Below are 19,091 nucleotides of genomic sequence, written 5' to 3'. Positions count from 1 at the left end.
GATGTGTTGTGAGCAGGGCAGTAATGTGCCTAGTAGGCTATTGGATGTGTTATGAGTAGGTCAGTAATGTGTCTAGTAGGTTATTGGATGTGTTGTGAGCATGACAGTAATATATCTAGTTGGCTATTGGGTGTGTTGTGAGCATCACAATAATGTGTCTAGTAGGCTATTGGATGTGATGTGAGCAGGGCAGTAATATATCTAGCGGCTATTGGATGTGATGTGAGCAGGGCAGTAGTATATTTAGCGGCTATTCGATGTATTGTGAGCAGGACAGTAATGTATCTAGCGGCCATTGATATGCCTGTTTGACCACAAACAACAATATTTAACACCATATCATTGTTCGTACTTGTACGTGTATACATAGTGTATGGCCATCATACAGGGATCATCAGAGAAGCTCTGCGGGAACATGGAGATACATGGACGTCCCCCAGTCAGCAACATTTCAGTGATACCAGCCTGTATACAAACAGTCGAACATGGGACATGCAGACCACAGGCTGACAGCAATAACACGGGTCCACGTGTGTCGTGGGCTCTATTAACAGCAATCCTTGCACTCGACTTTTGATGACGGCAGCAATGACACACAGTCAGTGTCACACGTTGTAACACTCAGTCACCATTATAACCAAGCATGACTGACTCCCTACCTCACCACAAACTAGAGTTTTGTTTCTTGTTTAACGCCCAACTCAGCAATATTCCAGCTGTATGACGGCAGTCTGTAAATAAGCGGGTCTGGAACAGTCAATCCAGTGATTGACATCATGAGCATTGATCCACGATCCACAATGACATGCATCAACCAAGTCAGAGAGCCTGACCACCCGATCCCGTTCGTCGCCTCCTACGACAAGCATAGTTGCCTTCTGTTTTGTCACGAGTGAATGTCGGGTTTACAGGATCGATATCAGGTAGCCCGTTACTAATGTATAACATAATTCCGCATTTAGAGTGCCTTTCTTTTGTTGTCAAACCAAGTCGTGAATGGTATTTGTTGACAGTTCAAACACGTTTCGCTGAAAAATGATAACATACATATATATAATCAAGATCCTTTCTGTTTTATATCCTGGAAACATATATGAAATGTGTTGCCTCAAAGAACATTGGGCATCAACTACTACAGTGGTCAAAGGGAGACAATTCATGTTTCTTTACTTACTCAGATGGAATTTCAATTACGAAGCGCGATCATGAAAGAGAAGATATATGTGGCTAAACACACAACAATGGAAGAAACATTGTACAAAGTTAAAAGTGAAACTTGACTTCATCAAGGGCTCATCAACCCCGTGAAGATTCCTGTTAGAACTGGTCTTCAGCATGCCTGCCGATAGGGGCGACCCACGGAATCGGGTGGTCAGGCCGACTGACTCCAGACTCGAGTATTTACAGACCGCTGTTATATGGCTTGGAAGGTTCTGAGTGCGGCGTAATACAACAAACAAACTCACAAATGGGATATTTAAACGCGTATATCACTGACAAGTTTATTCAATATACATGAAATATGACTTTTACATTTATGATAGTGATTATCGGATCAGCTCTGACAAATACCTGACGTATGTAGGCATTAGTAAATGTAAGATAAGATAAGATATGATATATTTTATTATGGTGTCACATATTGTACATAAAAAAAATATAACATTATATTCAAACAATAAAACTGTACAAAATCTAGTCTGGTAAAGCTTAGGAGACAATTCTTGAAACATGATTAAAACATATAGATTATATTAAAACCCACCTAACCTTGAAATGTAGCTGCATAGTAAAATACATACATTTTCTAAAGTCATTCAAACATACTTAGTGAGTCCCTAGGTGGATGTCTCAAGCACCAGTAAAAGATTAAGTTTCTAGGTTTGTCAGCACCGTTTCCGTGCTCGTGGGTTTCTCAAAACTTGTAAACGTCTACTACCTGCTTTATTCTTGTCTTGTCCCATCATTTAACCGAAAATAGCCCCTACAACTAATCCAATAATTCATTATGTGCTTGTCATGTGTATGCGCTCGTCCTGCCGATGTCACAGGTTCGGTTGGTCAATGTGCCCCCGTTGTGCAAAGGGAATTGCTCGAATACTGCTAAAAGCAGCGTATTATCATATTCACTCATTCACTGTAATCTTTGTTCAAATGTGGTTGGCGTTTGGGGTATTTTACACACAAAAAACTGTTAATTCTGGGCATATTTCTGAATTTTCATCATAAATATTTTCCCGCAACGTGATCCGAGTAGGTTTTGCTTCCTGTCTCATTGGGGAATACTGCAGTTGAATACCTTCACAGCATCTTCATAATTTTCCCCCACATACAGTTTACAGTCACAGAACATCAAGCCGTATGGATTCTGTAGTCCGTCCTGTGAAGTCAGCAGGTCTCTGACAAACTTCCCTGCTTGTGTCAGTAGTACCACCTTGTGTGCCCTGTAGTCCGCCACCAGGATGTGTCCTGTGCTGGTAGTTGTGATACCTACTGGTCCTCTCAGTCCCCTCTCTCCTGTAGGGGTGTAGGTGAACACAGCATCTCCCCCTTGTGTGATACAGTAGACAGAGTGTGAGCCAGCATCTGACACTAGGATGTCGCACATGTCTGTAGCAGAGAGGTAGGTGGGGCTACATATCAGGTTCTTCCCAGAGTTGAATCTACTGACTGACCTCATCACTCTCCCCGATACATCCAGGATATCAACACAGGAAGGATCCCAACAACCTGCTGCTAATGTTGAAGGACTCAAAGCTGTTAGGCATCTGTACATCTTCTTTGTTGTGACACGTGACTGTAGTACAAGGTCAGGGGTCACCCGTACTATAACAATATTATTGTGTGACCAGAATGATACAGCCATCTGGTTGTCCCTCAGCCTCGTCACAGAAGTTGGGTTACTTGCAAGATCCAGTTTACTGTGTCGTGATATGTTATTCTTTGTGTAGAAGGATTTCAGACATGTATTGTTGCAGTCAGTGACCACCAGTGTCTCTTCACCATCCACAACCAGGACTGTGACGTCACATGGATCCGGCTGCTTCCTGTCGCCATCGAACCTAATGCCGACTGTCTTGTGTAACACTGGTCTGCACATGACGTCAAATGTGCCACACTGAATTTTACCAAGTTGCGTATCCATGACGTCACAAACGTTCTGTTGAATTCTACCAAGTTGTACATCCTTGTGTAATTTCCTCTCATCTATTTCACTTACAAATATAAGTTTTGAATCACGAAAGCTGTCTGTGAAAGTGACATCCCTGTCTGTTTCCTCCTTGATTGCCCCAGACTGACACATCTGGTAAATGTCAAACATGTCAGTCTCACTCCCAGACTTCAACACCTGGGTGATGTACTCTATATATTGTTGATACATCTGCATGTCTATTTCCCCTGACTTTATCCGCCCCCTCAGTTGTCCAGACCGCTTCTCTGTCATCTCATTCAGCTCCTCCAGCAGCTGTTTCTCCTTCTGTATAATCACGTCCATGGCTTTCTGTGAGGCCTGTCTGATCTGTGACTTTATTTTGTCTTTGTTGTGGCTGATCGCATCAATCTGTGATTTGTGTTGTTGAAGTGATCTGCCCTTGTTGTCAAAGCTCTGCGTAATCAATCCCTTATTGTGTGTAAGAACACTTCTTATCTCAGACATTATTGACTGAATAGTGACCACAGAGTCGCATTTCCTGTGGTATGTGACACAGCACTTGGGACATATTGCTATATTACAGTCTTTGCAGCAGAAATCCATGACTTCGTTGTGTTCCGTGCACCTCTGTCGTCTGGTCACCTTCACTGATCCACCAAGGCCAGCAATCACGTGGTTTGACGTACCAGGAAGAGATGCATGCATCTTCACACATCTCCCACAGAGCGGCACATCACAGTCTTGACAGTAGGAGTTGGCCGGATGACTTTCTCCAAGATCCTGGCAGGGATGGCAGCGGTTTTCTGTATCTGAACAAGTCATGGATAAACCTGTCACATCAAACGTGCAATGTTTAACACAATAACGAGATAACGTTTGATGGAAGATATAAATGTACATAGGGAGAATAAAGCGTAAATGTTAATTCTGCCCATTGTGCGGTTCAACGTACACAGTGTCCGGAAAGTACCCTCGGATAATCTACATGCATAGATTTCAAACTGAAATGACAAAGATGTATTCTAGATAATCCTGATAAATATAGGTGACCCTTCAGTTTCGTCTTGATTACTTTTATCTACAATAAACAGTTTTCCATCACCATTTTGATGACGCATGAACGTGCATAGACTGAACCTGGTTTGGTATTATCTCGGTCATTCAGGAAAGCAAACCTGCTGTATGACAGTGTCACAGTCCATCTCCTTTAAGATATTCTAGTTGGGGTTCTTGGTTTCAGTGGAAACTGAATGGGCGACAGAGTAATTTAAAATAGACGTATAACATCGCTTTCAAGTTTATTGCACTTATAAAGCGACGTGCGTGCGGTCCTGTTTTATAGTACCAGCTCACTGAAATAGTGGAGTTTAACATGGATACCCCACGCACACACAGTTTACTGACTCTACCAGTCCCTCTTTTATCCTTTGAATCTCTGCACCAGGCACCAACTAATACCGTCTTTTACTTCTTTTGGTAACATGCGGCCAGGGATCTTACGCCCTTGGGAAGAATATTTTCATCTTTCGGTTTCTTTCTAGATCACATTTACTTACCATGATCAGTATTTCCCCCACAAGCTAGAGTGTCCAGAAGTCCCTGTATGAGGAAACTGGGCTTAATCTGTTTCACCCACTCCTCCACTGGTCTGTCAGGCCTTGGAACTCCGTTTATCTGACGACAGTAGGGACACGGGATGGACTTGGCTCTGATGGCGTCTTGTCTGGTCTTCAGGAATTCCCCCAGGCAGCCCTTACAGAAGGTGTGTCCACAGGTCAGAGTACAGGGGTCTTTGTATCCCTCCGTACATATGGAACAGGTCAAGAAGTTCTCATTCAGACTCTCCAGCTTTCTGGCGGCTGCCATCTGAAACAAAGGAAAATATACTCTTTAAGATCATTCATGTATTTTAGGGACTGGTGATTGAATGTTAAGAAATATTTATTGTGTGATGTGCACATTTGGAAATATCAAATATCTGATAGTATATATGACAATATGATTAATTGACCCACATCATTGACAGAAGTGACCAATCATAATACATGTAAAATGCATCTCAATATTTAACACTGAACAAGTGACTTGAGCATGTTAAAAGCAAGGCCTGTTCCTGTGTACTGCCTGTCCTGCGTAAATGAGTTAGTGCATTGTGCTTAACGCGCCTTTGAAAGTCTTTCAATTAACTGTTTGATTGGCATTCTGGAAGTTGGTGAGTGAGTGAGTCAGTGAGTATGGTTTTAGGCCGCTTTTAACCAAATTTCAGCAATATCATAGCGGGGAAACCAGAAATGGGCTTTACACATTGTACCCGTGTCGGGAATGGAAACCGGGTCTTCAACGTGACGAGCGAACACTTTAACCACAAAGCTACCTGACCGCCTGCAGAAGTTGTGAGTTAAGAATAAAACATACAACTTTATAAATAACCACTTCTGTTTCTTGCATTTAGTGACGTTTGGATGTAGATTCTTACACCATTATCAAGCTGGGTTGTATGGTATTTATCTGGGCGTGTCAGCTTAATGCGGGAGGAAAGCCCGAAGTGATGCATGGTGCTGATAAACCTAGAAACATAACCACAGTGAACCAGGATTCGAACAGCGAATAGTGCCACCTTAGACCGGCGCTTAAAGATCTGGAAAGTTTAAGAAACCTTATGTTCAAATGGGAGACACGAAAAGAATAGAGGCAAGTTTGGGTCCGATAGTGTCAGTTTAAAGCGATCGGTTTAATAATAAGCAAACTGATGAGACAGACATTTTGGAAGCACCCCACGCTACATCCCATGTTGAATCAGTGATGCTAAATGTTGAATCAAATACAGAGAAAATATGACAGTAAACTATTTGAAAATATTGAAAATAAAATGGAAGTGCAATATGTCATATTGACTTTATAAACTATAAATATACATCAGAAATTGTTTTATCTGTCTATTAAAACTCTGGTCACTAGGTTTGTGTGATTGTTATTCACACAGGAAGTATTAGGATAAGGTTAATTTTGACTGTTTCTCTAGAAATATATATCTCACTTAGCTAAAGTTAACCAGTCTATATTTCGTAAGGATAAGCAGAGACCATATAATAGAGGGACGGCCCTCCCCAACAGTTTATCATAAACCATCAGCGCTACGGTCTGGCATGTAACTGATACACCCCGATTATATGGTCTCTGGGATAAGCTATTGCACATTGAGCGATTAATTCCTTTAGCTGTAGGCGTAGTATAGAGCTTTATCACCACTGACCTTGCTATGTTGTACATCGTATCTTATTCAAGCTGTATCACTGAGAGTGAGTTATTATCTCCCTGCTCCGAACAGCTCTATTGCGCACGACCTTTGCAATGTATCCTATGTTATTCAGGCAGCCATCCAGAGAGCTTAGGTCAAGCGTGTAACACAAGCCCAGTTAATCAAACGGAACCGTACGCAAGAGTGAGTGAGGGAGTTTCGTTTAACGCCGTTTTGTATAGTATTCCACTTGTATCACGGCGTTTCAGCTTGGTGGAGGAAAGCCCGAAGTGATGCAGGCCTTAGACGTTCACCACTCTGGTGAAACAACGAACACGGTTTATGTTATCTAGGCAGTCAGCGAGAAAGCTTCCAGGTACGAATTTAGGTCAAGCCTGTAACCCGCACTCAATCTTAAGTTGCTATTGCAACTTATTGTTCAACACGATTAAATACAAGGCTTCTATAAAGTTGTACTTTGTTCAATCAAAAACACATGTAAAACAACGGGTTTGATATCAGAAATTTGTAATTAGTTGTCTTCATAATCACATGTATGGCGCTTGCTGTGCAGAGTTGAGCACAGTATTGTTTCAAGTAGTTCACTGTATGCAATGTATGATTCATACCGTTTCATGCGGCGGTATACGGTTCCGCATTGTTTATTGCTTTGACATTTTTTGGTATCTCAGCAGAGATTATACAGCCGTATATGTTCGTTGCTTCTAGATACATAGGAAGTCAACATGCTGGTCTGTAGTTTGCATTTAATTTTGTTATACATAATACGGTTGCATGATATATTCCGATGTTTAGGTTGAACATGGTTACATTCTTCTAAACATAAGCAAATCTAAACCGGAGAGGAAAGCACGAAGTGATGCAGGTCTTAGACGTTAAGGACTTTGGTGAAACCCATGAGCACAGGTTTGTGCTGACGGCGAACCGGGATTCAAACACACTGTCATGGGACACAACTCTGCATAGCCAATTGCAGCGCCTCAGGCGATTGAGCCAAACCGTGCCCCCGTACACAACTATAGGAAACTATCATACAACAAAGACGTTTTAGATGAGGTATGTATTCCGTCACATTCCATGAAGAAACAGTGGCAATAGTCAATTTTTACAAACTAGTGAGTGAGTGAGTTTGATTTTACGCCGCTTTTAGCAATATTCCAGCAATAACACAGCGGGGGACACCAGAAATGGGCTTCACACATTGTACCCTTGTCGGGAATCAACCCGGGTCTTCGGCGTGACGAGCGAACGCTTAACCCCCTGGATGCCAGAGGGACATATATGTCCCTCCTCTTCAACCCCCGCTTTGAAGTCGAATAAATAGCCACACAAATAGACTTCACAGTTTTGAATAAGGTGGGAAATTTCCTGTTCTGTGATATCATCCACTAGCATTTTAGGCCAAGCAAAAGTACTGAAAATGACCTCTGAAAATTAGGTACATCGTAAATGTCGCCATTTTTTACACATTACTGAATCACCACTCACGGCGTTATTTACAGCATGTTTTGAAATCTAAATTTAGGATATTTACTCGGAGAAATGAATTTCAAAAATAGCATATTAGTGATCACGGGTATCTGTCTTTTATGAAATCACCAATGATCATTCCAAAACGTCTCCGATAACCAGAGAATCGTTTCGAATGTTTTGGAAAATACGCAAACACGAACGCCGAAGTGAACTTTCCGCCATATTTGCTAGTGTTTACAAAATCACGTTTCAGGTACACCGGTTATGAGGCGCCTGTAACATCGCGTATATTTCAAACTTAGCTGCCATACACACATCCTTGAATTCTTCATACATGTTAGAATCAAATGACCAATGGTCTTTGTCACCAATACAAAGTGGATGGATGAAATCAAGCAAAATATGTTAGGTGTGAAAACGAACGCTGTACTCGAAAAACTGCACTTGTTTGAAATGTAAACAAAGCAAAATACAGATTTTACACAGTGTAGAATTTTCTCCTATTTTGAGCTATCCATTCGTCTGTTCTTTCAAGACATTGGCTCAACATTTTCAGAATATGCACAGGAAGCGAATAGTAGGAAAAAATAGGGAATTTAAAATAGATACATTGCAATTATTTGATATTTTCAACAGAAATTGTCTAAGTTACCGTCCTGTGTGACGCCATGACTGACGCAAAATCACGCACAACGACAACGGTATTTATCGGAATTTCTTACTATTTCGGTTCTTTTCAATGAAAATTATAACAACAAATAACAGTACATAGATTGTCAGAATGTTTCTGATTTCTTACATGTCACATTTATGTATATGCGATCCCTGAATCAACGAAAGTCCTCTCGGAAAATCCCGCGTACTGTTGACAGTGAACACGCCATTTTGTAAAAGTCGGTCACAGGTAGTGATGTCATACGTCAACATTGTTGTACATATTTGGTAATTTCTTTGAGGTGAAGGTCCTTGGATGAGAGTGCACGCGATCATTGTATCATGCTGTTCACAGTGTCAGTAATGATGTAGATTTTGCATATGTTATATACAATTTTTCACACAATTAATTTCCCTTTGGATATTTGTCAATGTTCAAAATGATATCATACGCAAATATAAGCCACAACATGTATGAACGAACCTTTGAGTGAGTGAGTGAGTTAAAATTTAACGTCGCATCGGCATTATTTCAGCCATATAGCGACCAACGAACCTTTGATAATCTCCTGTTTGTTTGAACATTGTTTACATTAAAATTGATAGGTTTTTATTGTCGAATCATATATTTCTTTCCTTTGGACAAGTGTTACAAGATGAAGCGTAAAGGTAACTGCAGCATGTACGTATTTCTTGGAATGTGTAATAGTCAATATCATAAGTTCATATAACCAATGTCTTTGAATAGCTGTTTCATTTTATTTTATAACTAAAACTGAATAGATCTATATTACTTTAACAAAATGGATAATATTTTTCGTAAAAAGATATGCACACATTTCTGAAAGAATTGTCTTGGTCTGGGAATTTTTTTTTTTTTTGTCGTTTGATACACAGAGCCGTGATATCTAACGATTCGCCAGGTGCGTGTTAGCCACAAACAATTTACGAATTATTCCTCTCGTTTTGCATTATATAATCAATGGGTTCATTCTTTTTTTAATATTGTGATCACAGGATATTAAACTGTTCACTTTATTTCTCCAGGAATTGTAAAATGTATAAAATTAAAACCTATGCCAAGTACCCTAGCTGTTGGTTCAACCGTATATACAATTATCCTGATAATTCTTCGCATCTTTTAGTGTGTAATTCTGAGACAAGGTGAAGAGAAATAATAACAATATCTGTCCAATATTGAATATAATTTGGATGTTTTGAAATATTCTTTGGGGTATTTCATTATGTAAATTGATGCCAAACAGGTGCGTGTCTTGTCCAATTAAGACACACGATAAACTAGCTAATTGTTTACATATTCAAGACATTATTTAATTGGTGAAAGCAGTCATTTTATGTTGTGTCGAAAAAGCGTCAAATTCCGTTTCACACATCGAGATTTTCCATATCATGAACGAAAATTTGGGGATATATATATTAATCAAAATACCAGTCATCTTTCTCCGACGTTATGAAAGACATAAAACCAGCCATGACGTCAAATAGAACGGTGTTAATTTTTTGGGGTCTTTCATTACATTTGATGATAAGGCTACTGCTCCATTAATAATGATGCAACATTAGTCAAATTACACTTACACATTCAGGAGAATGTTGGAATCTGAGGACTAAGTTATAGGTTATATAGGTCCACCCATTTTTTCTCTTTTTTTATGAAGCACGATTTCATAATTTCTTATGGGGTTTTTTTTACAACTAAACGTATACAGTTTCTTTATCGATATTTGTGTTGGAATAGTTTGGTTCCTCGTGAACAAAACCCCACGAAAATATATTATCCTTACCCACAGCTAATTCTCATCAAGTGACCTGAGTAACAATTAACTAGTGCTCAGCTTAGCGTAGTTATGCCCCTTTTCTTTGTACGTGTGTAACCTCTCTGTCGCCTTTTGACGTCATAGAGAAAAATCAGTTTGGGTCATTTACGGCAAGCTATTTTTGGCATTGCATGTTTGTCGTAATACATACGCGTATAACTCCATTTGGAATATAGTTATGTCGTTCAGATATTAGGCAGTATTTTGTTCGCTCACAGATTCCGTAAAGTTTGTAAATTAAAAAAATCGTCGCACAGTACTTTACACAGGGTTTACGATAAAAAGCGGAGAAATTTACTGTTTTTCAAGGCAGTGGGAGATTATTTCTGTGGGAGGAACTCTTGTGTGTACCAGATGAATGCTTTATATCTCTGTTTTAGTGTAACACTTCAACTTACCTTGGGTCCTGACACCCGTCTCTCCACCCGCGACGTTGTGACGAAGTGACGCAATGCGGGCTGAGACAGGTTTGTTTATAAGCAAGGAAACAAGTCAAAATAAATCAAATCAGGTTCACGACTCCTTGGTCATGTGACAGTCATGTGGTGGTCGAGGTCATATCGTACTGAGACGACCCTAGTGTTGGAATGAGTGTTCCGCGGACCTAACCAGCTAATCAGATACCCGGTCCCCATTTTATGCTTCCCACAGCAACGTTTAGGAAAAGTCATCTCTAAACCTGATAAATATTTGGAGAAAGACGTATTACATGAGTTTGTGCTACTCCTACCCACACACAGGCTATTGATTACACCATGGGGACATTACATACCACGGTTGTCAGATGCCAGACAGTGACGTTGATGTGATAAACCAACACGATAAACGTGGTATCACGATTCGATAAGCGTGCAAATGAGGTCACCTAGCAGGAAGTACATTTAGTACTTTAGGCTAAATGAGATCCCAGCAAACAGTTCTACGTTGTTACAACGTTGTATTTTCGTTGCTACACTATTTTGAGGCTATTTTGTCACAACGTAAATCTTTAGATTCCCAGATTTGTTGATACAATTTTGTCTGTAAACCAAAATATAATCAATGCAGAACGATGTCTCGACGTCTTTTTCTTACGTTGTTAAAACGTTTTTATAAAAACGTTGCGACAACGTATGTTTCTTCACATATACATGGACGATTATACAACCAATACAGGACGTTGTCCATGTCAATAACTATGACAACATATATAGTTTTATATATTGCAGTGACAGACCAGTTGTTATACACCTGGTTGTGTGGCTGTGGCTGAAGAAAACAAACTAATCATGATACAAAATCCCAGCCCCTCCTATCCCCCCGAATATCAAGTATATGTTTGCAGAGGTGCCTTAAGAATGTCTAGATCATGTGTGTAGGTCACTTTTACACCACGCTTTTCCCAAAATTGTAATAAATGGATAGCGTGATATATTCCTGCATCTGCCTCCGTAAGAAAGATTTTTTTAAATAAGCTTTTCAAAATGTTCGTTAAATGAAAACAAAACAGGAATTCAGATAGAGCAAGTTTCGGATACTCCATAAGCTCAAACACAACCTTCTTCAGTCAGGAATCTGAAATAAAATATGTGTATTCATTGTGCTGTTTTATAAAACATTATTATTATTATTATTATTATTATTATTATTATTATTATTATTATTTATTTTATTATTATTATGTTTGTTTGTTTTTATTACATATTATTATAACATATACACACACACACACTAACACACACACACATGCTTAAAAGTTTCAGTTTCGCCAGAACTAATAGTGTCAACAATTCTGATCAGTTGCATTTTCATTGTTATTTCTGATGTGCCAACCATGTCTGTGTGAGCTGATAATTCTAATGCTGCATTCTGGCCTCGTTGCTAGGGATGCTATCATTCAGACCGTTTACAGTGATACATTCGAGGAACACTGACAATGTCAGTTTTAAGTATAGAGCCCACTTACCTAAGGAATTATTGTGTAGTTGAAGATGACGTCAGGAGAAGTTGGATACAGGTGATGTGCGTAGGAGTGTAGTCAAGACAAAGGATGTGTTTAGTAGTGTAGTAAATTGAGCATGAATTTATAGAGCACAAAAAGACTGACTATGATCAACAAACTATGATCGGCCTATACCTTGTTGTGCTACACATTAAACCTGGTCAGATGTTTGTTTGACTCTTACGTTGCTTAGACTTATCTACATGTTGATGCAGAATGATGCACTTGCAGGTGTGGTTGCTGCTGACCATAATCTGTAGTGCACGGGGTCAGGACCATGGCCTTCTACACTACGAGACCCTATTCTCAGAAAGAGGGAAGCTCACGGCATTCGATGAATCCTTGACCCACACGTTTGCCTCAGAATTACCGTAACCCTACCTCTCCAACAGATCATAGGAAATGCCATCATTCCTTCATAAGGAAAACACAACATGCAAAAACACACTCTTCTATGTAAGCTTCATCCTAACGTTTGTGCTAAAATTACATTCGCAATCAAACACAGAACACATTCAAATTAACAAACACACTCATTCCTGACAAACCAGAAATTAATAATAAAACATGCCAAACACGCAGTTTGCTTCCTCGATATGGTCAGTTAGCCAAGGCAGCATTCAGTCTCGCCACAGAATGTGACCTCAAATTTATTAAACAGACAGACCCGATTAAACTCCTCACATCATAAGTACACATACGCAACGTCTGCTTCAACACATCACAACACCAAATGGTATCTTACATGACACAACAAATATCCCAACAAACAATATAATCAAAGCCATCAAACATAACCACAACCAAATCATTCAGACAGGCTAAATAGAATGAGAAATTATTTTCCACTACTCCTTATGGTAGGCAGAGAAAACCAGTTAGCCCCCCTAGCGCACGCACAAATACCAGACACTAATAGCAGGCATATTCAAGTTATTACGAGGTCGACTGTCCCCAAATATTGTTCATTACTGACCCTAGTATCAATAATTAAATCTACGACAGCTCAGTTACATGCCAATCACCCTAACTTCCAACTTTGATATACAGATGCCACAATGTTCTACCTCGATGTACTACACCATTGTCGATGTACATCCAGCTTGTGACGTTACCAGAACCTGAAGTATCGGACTGCAATCGGGCACAGTCGTACTGCAAAATGTTAAAAAATATCCCCTTCAAGTGACCAACAGGCGTGTACATCGCCTATGTATTGCACCTGCTCAATTCACACAAACAATAAAACTTTCCCTACCCGCTTGAACAATTGCCAGATCCGTTGCCGTTCACATACCTGAATATCGGGGTGTTGGGAATATTGATTTTGATTTGGCTGCCTGCCATTCGCCATGAATCGCACAATCGTTATGCTACGAGCACAGCTACTAGCCCGGGGTAAACTAGATTCACCTCATCAGTCATATTATGCCTTTCGTCAGGGAACGACTCAATTTGTTTAAAAATAGCCAACACTAACGTCCCACCCCTGGTTTTGTCTCTCTCCAATTCTCACTATTCCCCGACGTCAGTAGCCATCCACCATGCACCCACGTTGGTTTTCGACCATGAACCGAGCACCTGGCCGGACAACAACGTGTCAGTAGTGAATATGACCTCTGGAACTCGCCTTCATGAAGAAGAACCGATATGTTCTCAATTTATATATGTTACATGCCAAAGTTCCTGTGACATTGAATAGTGAGTGAGTGAGTGAGGTTTATGCCGCTTTTAGCAATATTCCAGCAATATCACGGCGGGGGACACCAGAAATGGGCTTCACACATTGTACCCATGGTGACATTGAATAAGATTTTATGCAAAGTTATGTTTTTTACCAAATCTGAAACAATTTCGGTTTGCAACAGATAAAAGACTCCTGTAAGTCTTCAAATGGTTTAATTTGCCTTACTGACTTCAGAAAATGCGTGATTTCATAAAAAACATGAACATGTCAAAATGTCAATTTACAAATCAATAGCGCCTGTGTCCACCTCTGGTTGCAATCCATCTCATCCCACACGTTGACTCGACCCTGCTTCAAGCAAACCAATGGCTAGCAGACGCTCATTTTCGGACAGGCGTGGCATTTCGTAATGTTGATTAATGTTAATTTTGTTGTTTTTCTGAATGGTTGTTGTCAGCACGATGCTAAAAAATGCATAAGGTATCCCGTTAGCGCACATGTTTTTATACCCATCCTGGAGTAGTGAAATGCATGGGGCTTGCATAAAAGTCAACTTTTGCATGGAATGCTTGCTTTTCTCTAGCAGTTGCGTTTTTGTGATTCTCTTTTCTTGATTCAATACATGTACTACAATATTGAAAACCAAACTTTACTTGTTTGAAAAATACACTAAAATATTGGTGTCACAGGAACTTTTTGTTGTTAAGAATACATATTTGGACTCAATACACATTTTACACACTACCTATAGATATACCTTTATGTCTTAGAAAGAATGTCTGCGTAGTTATTTGTAAATATGTTATAAGGTTATGATCTGATAAATACGGGTCCACATCATGTCACAACCCCCTCTCAAGGGTGTATGGAACATCCTTACGTCACAGTGGGGCAGTGTATCAGGGGTAAGGGGGATCTTGTCTCACAAATACGCAGATTGCTCCCCCCCCACAAACTCTGAGCTGGCAGGACAAATCCATGTCAGAGCACTGAGCGTATAGCCATCCCAAGTGATCATCTAGTGTGACAGAAAATGATTCACATGTACGAAAGTGACACCCAATGGAACGTCAATATCAATGTGCCCGCCAGATCGATGAAGTGTATGCTTATGTTGCTCGATGGCTCTCCAAATATACTAGATAATAAAACATACCTAACTTGAGGTCGGTTGACGAAGGATCCCGAGGTTTACAAAGTTGTATGGATATCCTTTCTTATTTAACGTCTTCGGTCCTGGTGTTTCTAACATAAGCTCTTGGGAGTAGACACATTGGATTGCAATATTTTACAATAGAGACCATGGTAAAGACCAAAGTAATTTCTTAAACACCTGTGGGTGAGTAACCCATTTGAGATAACTGGTATCAAACATATATGTGTGAGATCGAATTCCAGGCCCGTGATTGGCTACTCCATGGTGATGATCTGAGGTCAGATGATGACGGACTACTTTCCTGAGTGTAAGTCATTCATAAGTGCTCGTGCTTCAGTCGAATGTTCACCTACGCCTGTCGTGAACAACAGGACCGTGTAATTAATAATAAAAAATAACAAACTCGTCCTCCTCTGCGAGTTTGTTTGGTATTATTATCAGTTACATTATCTGTTGTTATGTCAACGTTATCGATTTTTCAGAGTGTAACCCCCTGGATGCCACAGCGACACATATGTCCCTTCTCTTCAACCCTCACTTCTAAATCGACTTAATTCAAAATACATCACGCAGACTAATACACTTTATGTGCACAGTTTGGAATTCTTCTTCTGTTTATCATTTACTGTCATTTTAGGCAATTCAAAATTACTGAAAGTGACTTCTGAAAATTAGATACATTGAAAACCTCGCCACAGAAAAATAGCATATTAGCGATCACGGGTATCAAATCACTAATGATAATTCTGAAATGTCGCTGATAAGCCGAGGATCGTTTAGAATGTTGGAAAATACGCATACACGAACGCCGAAGTGTACGTTCCGCCATATTGGATTTGATTGTGTTTACAAAATGCCGGTTATGAGACGCCTATATTCGATCAGGTATATTTCAAACTCAGCTGCTATACACGTATCCCTAGGCCTGAATTCCTCATACATTTTCGAAACAATGGATAAATGGTCTTTGTCACCAATGCGAATTATCTAGATGAAATCATGCGAAATAAATTAGGTATGGAAACGCAAAACTGTGCTCGAAAAACTGTAGGCCCCTACTTCTAAATTGTAAACAAAGCAAAATTCATATTTTACACTGTGTAGCATTTTTAGGGGTACTTTCGTCTAATTGTTGCATACATTGGCTCGATCAAGCGTTTGAGACTATTCATGGGAAGAGTATCGTTGCACTAATTATGGAAATACACATATACACATTACAATGATGTGGTAAATTCAACAGAAGACGTAAAAGTTTCCGTCCTGTGTGACGCCATGACTGACGCGAAATCATACACAACGATGACGGTAGTTATCTGCATTTCTGATTAATTCTCTTTGTTACATTGGAAAACATGGTAAACAAATAACAGTACGCAGATTGTCAGAATGTTTCTGATTACTTACATGAAACATTTATGTGCATACGATCCCTCAATCAACGAAAATCCTCCTCTGGAAATCCCGCGTACTGTTGTCAGCGAACATGCCATTTTGTAAAATTCGGTCATCAGTAGTGATGTCATACTGAAGTAAACATTGTTGTACATATTTGGTAATTTCTTTGAGGTGTAAACTTTCAACTTGGCACCCAGCGTGTTCTTTGTTTTTGTCTGCTTTACATTTTCAACATCGCCTTGATAATCCAGATATGACGGAAACCTTTTTGTGTATTGTCACATTATTTATGAGAAGTAAGCAGCACATAGGATGACGTCACATATGACAGTGGTGTCATGTATTAATGCGCTACTGCAATCTTGAGAATAGACAAAATTCATCGGTTCGATGCTAAAAAGGTGCAATTTTAGGGTGTGTAAGAAACAGATTACTGCACTCGTGCCTGTCAGATACCATTGATCTTACAACTCGTTGTTACAAAGCGTATCTAACTCGCTTTCGCTCGTTAGATACGTCTTGAAACAACTCGTTGTAAGATCAATAGTATCTGACAGACACTCGTGTAGTAATCTCTATATCTCCGTGAAAATGACATTGTTCCTACTAGGACTGAACAAGATTAAGTTCGAAAAGGGCTATCAGACACTAAACAAACCAAGCTATTATTGAAAACCCTCCTTGATAACTCAAATCAGAGATTAATACGATGAAGTAAATATTATGGCCTGAGCCTGTCATATCATCATACCTAATTTCACAGATATTGGTTTTCTCTTTTGACGTGACAGGTCATCATTTGATAACACACAGTAACTGTTGTAGAGTAAGTTAATGAGGACTGGTCACAGGGGTCTACACACATCTGTTGTAGAGTAAGTAAATGAGGACTGGTCACAGGGGTCTACACACATTATCTGTTGTAGAGTAAGATAAGAAGGACTGGTCACAGGGGTCTACACACATCTGTTGTAGAGTAAGTTAATGAGGACTGGTCACAGGGGTCTACACACATTTGTTGTAGAGTAAGTTAATGAGGACTGGTCACAGGGGTCTACACACATCTGTTGTAGAGTAAGATAAGAAGGACTGGTCACAGGGGTCTACACACAGTAACTGTTGTAGAGTAAGTTAATGAGGACTGGTCACAGGGGTCTACACACATTTGTTGTAGAGTAAGTTAATGAGGACTGGTCACAGGGGTCTACACACAGTAACTGTTGTAGAGTAAGTTAATGAGGACTGGTCACAGGGGTCTACACACATTTGTTGTAGAGTAAGTTAATGAGGACTGGTCACAGGGGTCTACACACATCTGTTGTAGAGTAAGATAAGAAGGACTGGTCACAGGGGTCTACACACAGTCACTGTTGTAGAGTAAGTTAACAATGACTGGTGACAGAGGTCTGCACACGGATCTAGGAATATAGTGATTAGATATTTGATAACTGAGTTTGAAGAGAAAATGTTGCTGCACGTGCAGAATGCCAGCACATAAAGATAAGGGTATGACAGGAATGATGAACTGTTGATTCATACCCAAACTTTTGGACAGTGATAAATGACATGTCAAGATGAAGGCTACAACAGAGTGAACAAGACGTTAGTTTGATACGTCAAGAAGCAATGCTTGTCCACATCGCAAGGAGTTATGGTTGTAGCAAAACGCTAGCCACCCATCTCATGGCCCATTAGTGGCAGATTTGGTGGATGGGAGACAGACCTTGGAGTTGCAGACCACCTGGGTACCATTGTACAAAGCGATCTTAGCGCAAAGGTGACCGTAACGCCCATACCTTAACATAGAGTTACGACAGTCGTAGCTCTAAGGTTGTTTTGTACAACGGCACCCTGGTCACAATCACACAGGAAGACCGATACTTGGGTATCCTCCTTCGGTGGAATCGGTTTCTCACAATGATATCATCAGCGGCTACTGACACTGGCCATTCTGTCAGTCACTGGACAGTGTCCAGAAGAACACAGTGGTACTTCACTGTTAAAATTATCGTGTGGATACATTGTTCCACCTTGGTTGTGCAAAGGTCAAACAATACGTCTCCGAAAGAAAGGTGATTTGACTTACCCTAAAAACTTCCACCCTATTACTTGTCTGAATAGTACAAAATATTTACAGGGTGTTTTACAGTCCTTGTTTCATCATACCACACTTCCAATGACATTATTAACATGGAAGAGAAAGGAGCAAAAAGGGGTGCTTGGGTTGTACGGATCAATTGCCAATTCAGAAAATGATCCTTGAAGAGGCTAAGTCAATGTGTTGGATAGACTACAGAAAAGCTTATGATTCTGTACCTCACGAATTAATTTTGAAGTCACTGGAATGTATTGACCTCCAAAGTTTTTAATGAACTGCTGGTCATCTCAACTTGAGATGTATTCGCAGGGGCAGGTGGTGACTTTGGAACCCATTTCTATCAGAAGAGGAATATTTCAGGGCGATTCTTTTGGCCCTTTGCTTTTCTGTTTG

General features: G+C 40.0%; 1 protein-coding gene across 2 annotated transcripts; it reads right to left on the bottom strand.

Moving 5' to 3' along the window:
- Nucleotides 1-1,471: 1,471 nt before the first annotated feature.
- Nucleotides 1,472-11,414, bottom strand: LOC124128612 (protein wech-like). Of its 2 annotated transcripts, none has more exons than XM_046492061.2 (3): nucleotides 10,777-11,414; nucleotides 4,711-5,020; nucleotides 1,472-3,984 (listed from the first exon to the last, which is right to left on the bottom strand). In XM_046492061.2, the coding sequence occupies exons 2-3, from the start codon at nucleotides 5,018-5,020 to the stop codon at nucleotides 2,273-2,275; spliced, it is 2,022 nt and encodes a 673-aa protein (XP_046348017.2). In that variant the 5' UTR covers nucleotides 10,777-11,414; the 3' UTR covers nucleotides 1,472-2,272. The 2 variants fall into 2 exon arrangements, with proteins under 2 accessions (XP_046348017.2, XP_048244446.1); XM_048388489.1 differs by having other exon boundaries at nucleotides 1,472-3,963; nucleotides 10,777-11,401.
- Between the last annotated feature and the right edge of the window lie 7,677 nt (nucleotides 11,415-19,091).

This window comes from Haliotis rufescens, unplaced genomic scaffold (assembly GCF_023055435.1).
Source record: "Haliotis rufescens isolate VD_foot unplaced genomic scaffold, xgHalRufe1.0.p SCAF_72, whole genome shotgun sequence".
Lineage (NCBI taxonomy): Eukaryota > Metazoa > Mollusca > Gastropoda > Lepetellida > Haliotidae > Haliotis > Haliotis rufescens.
The sequence above is the reverse complement of the archived record's forward strand: the minus strand, read 5'-3'. Positions and strand labels throughout refer to the sequence as shown.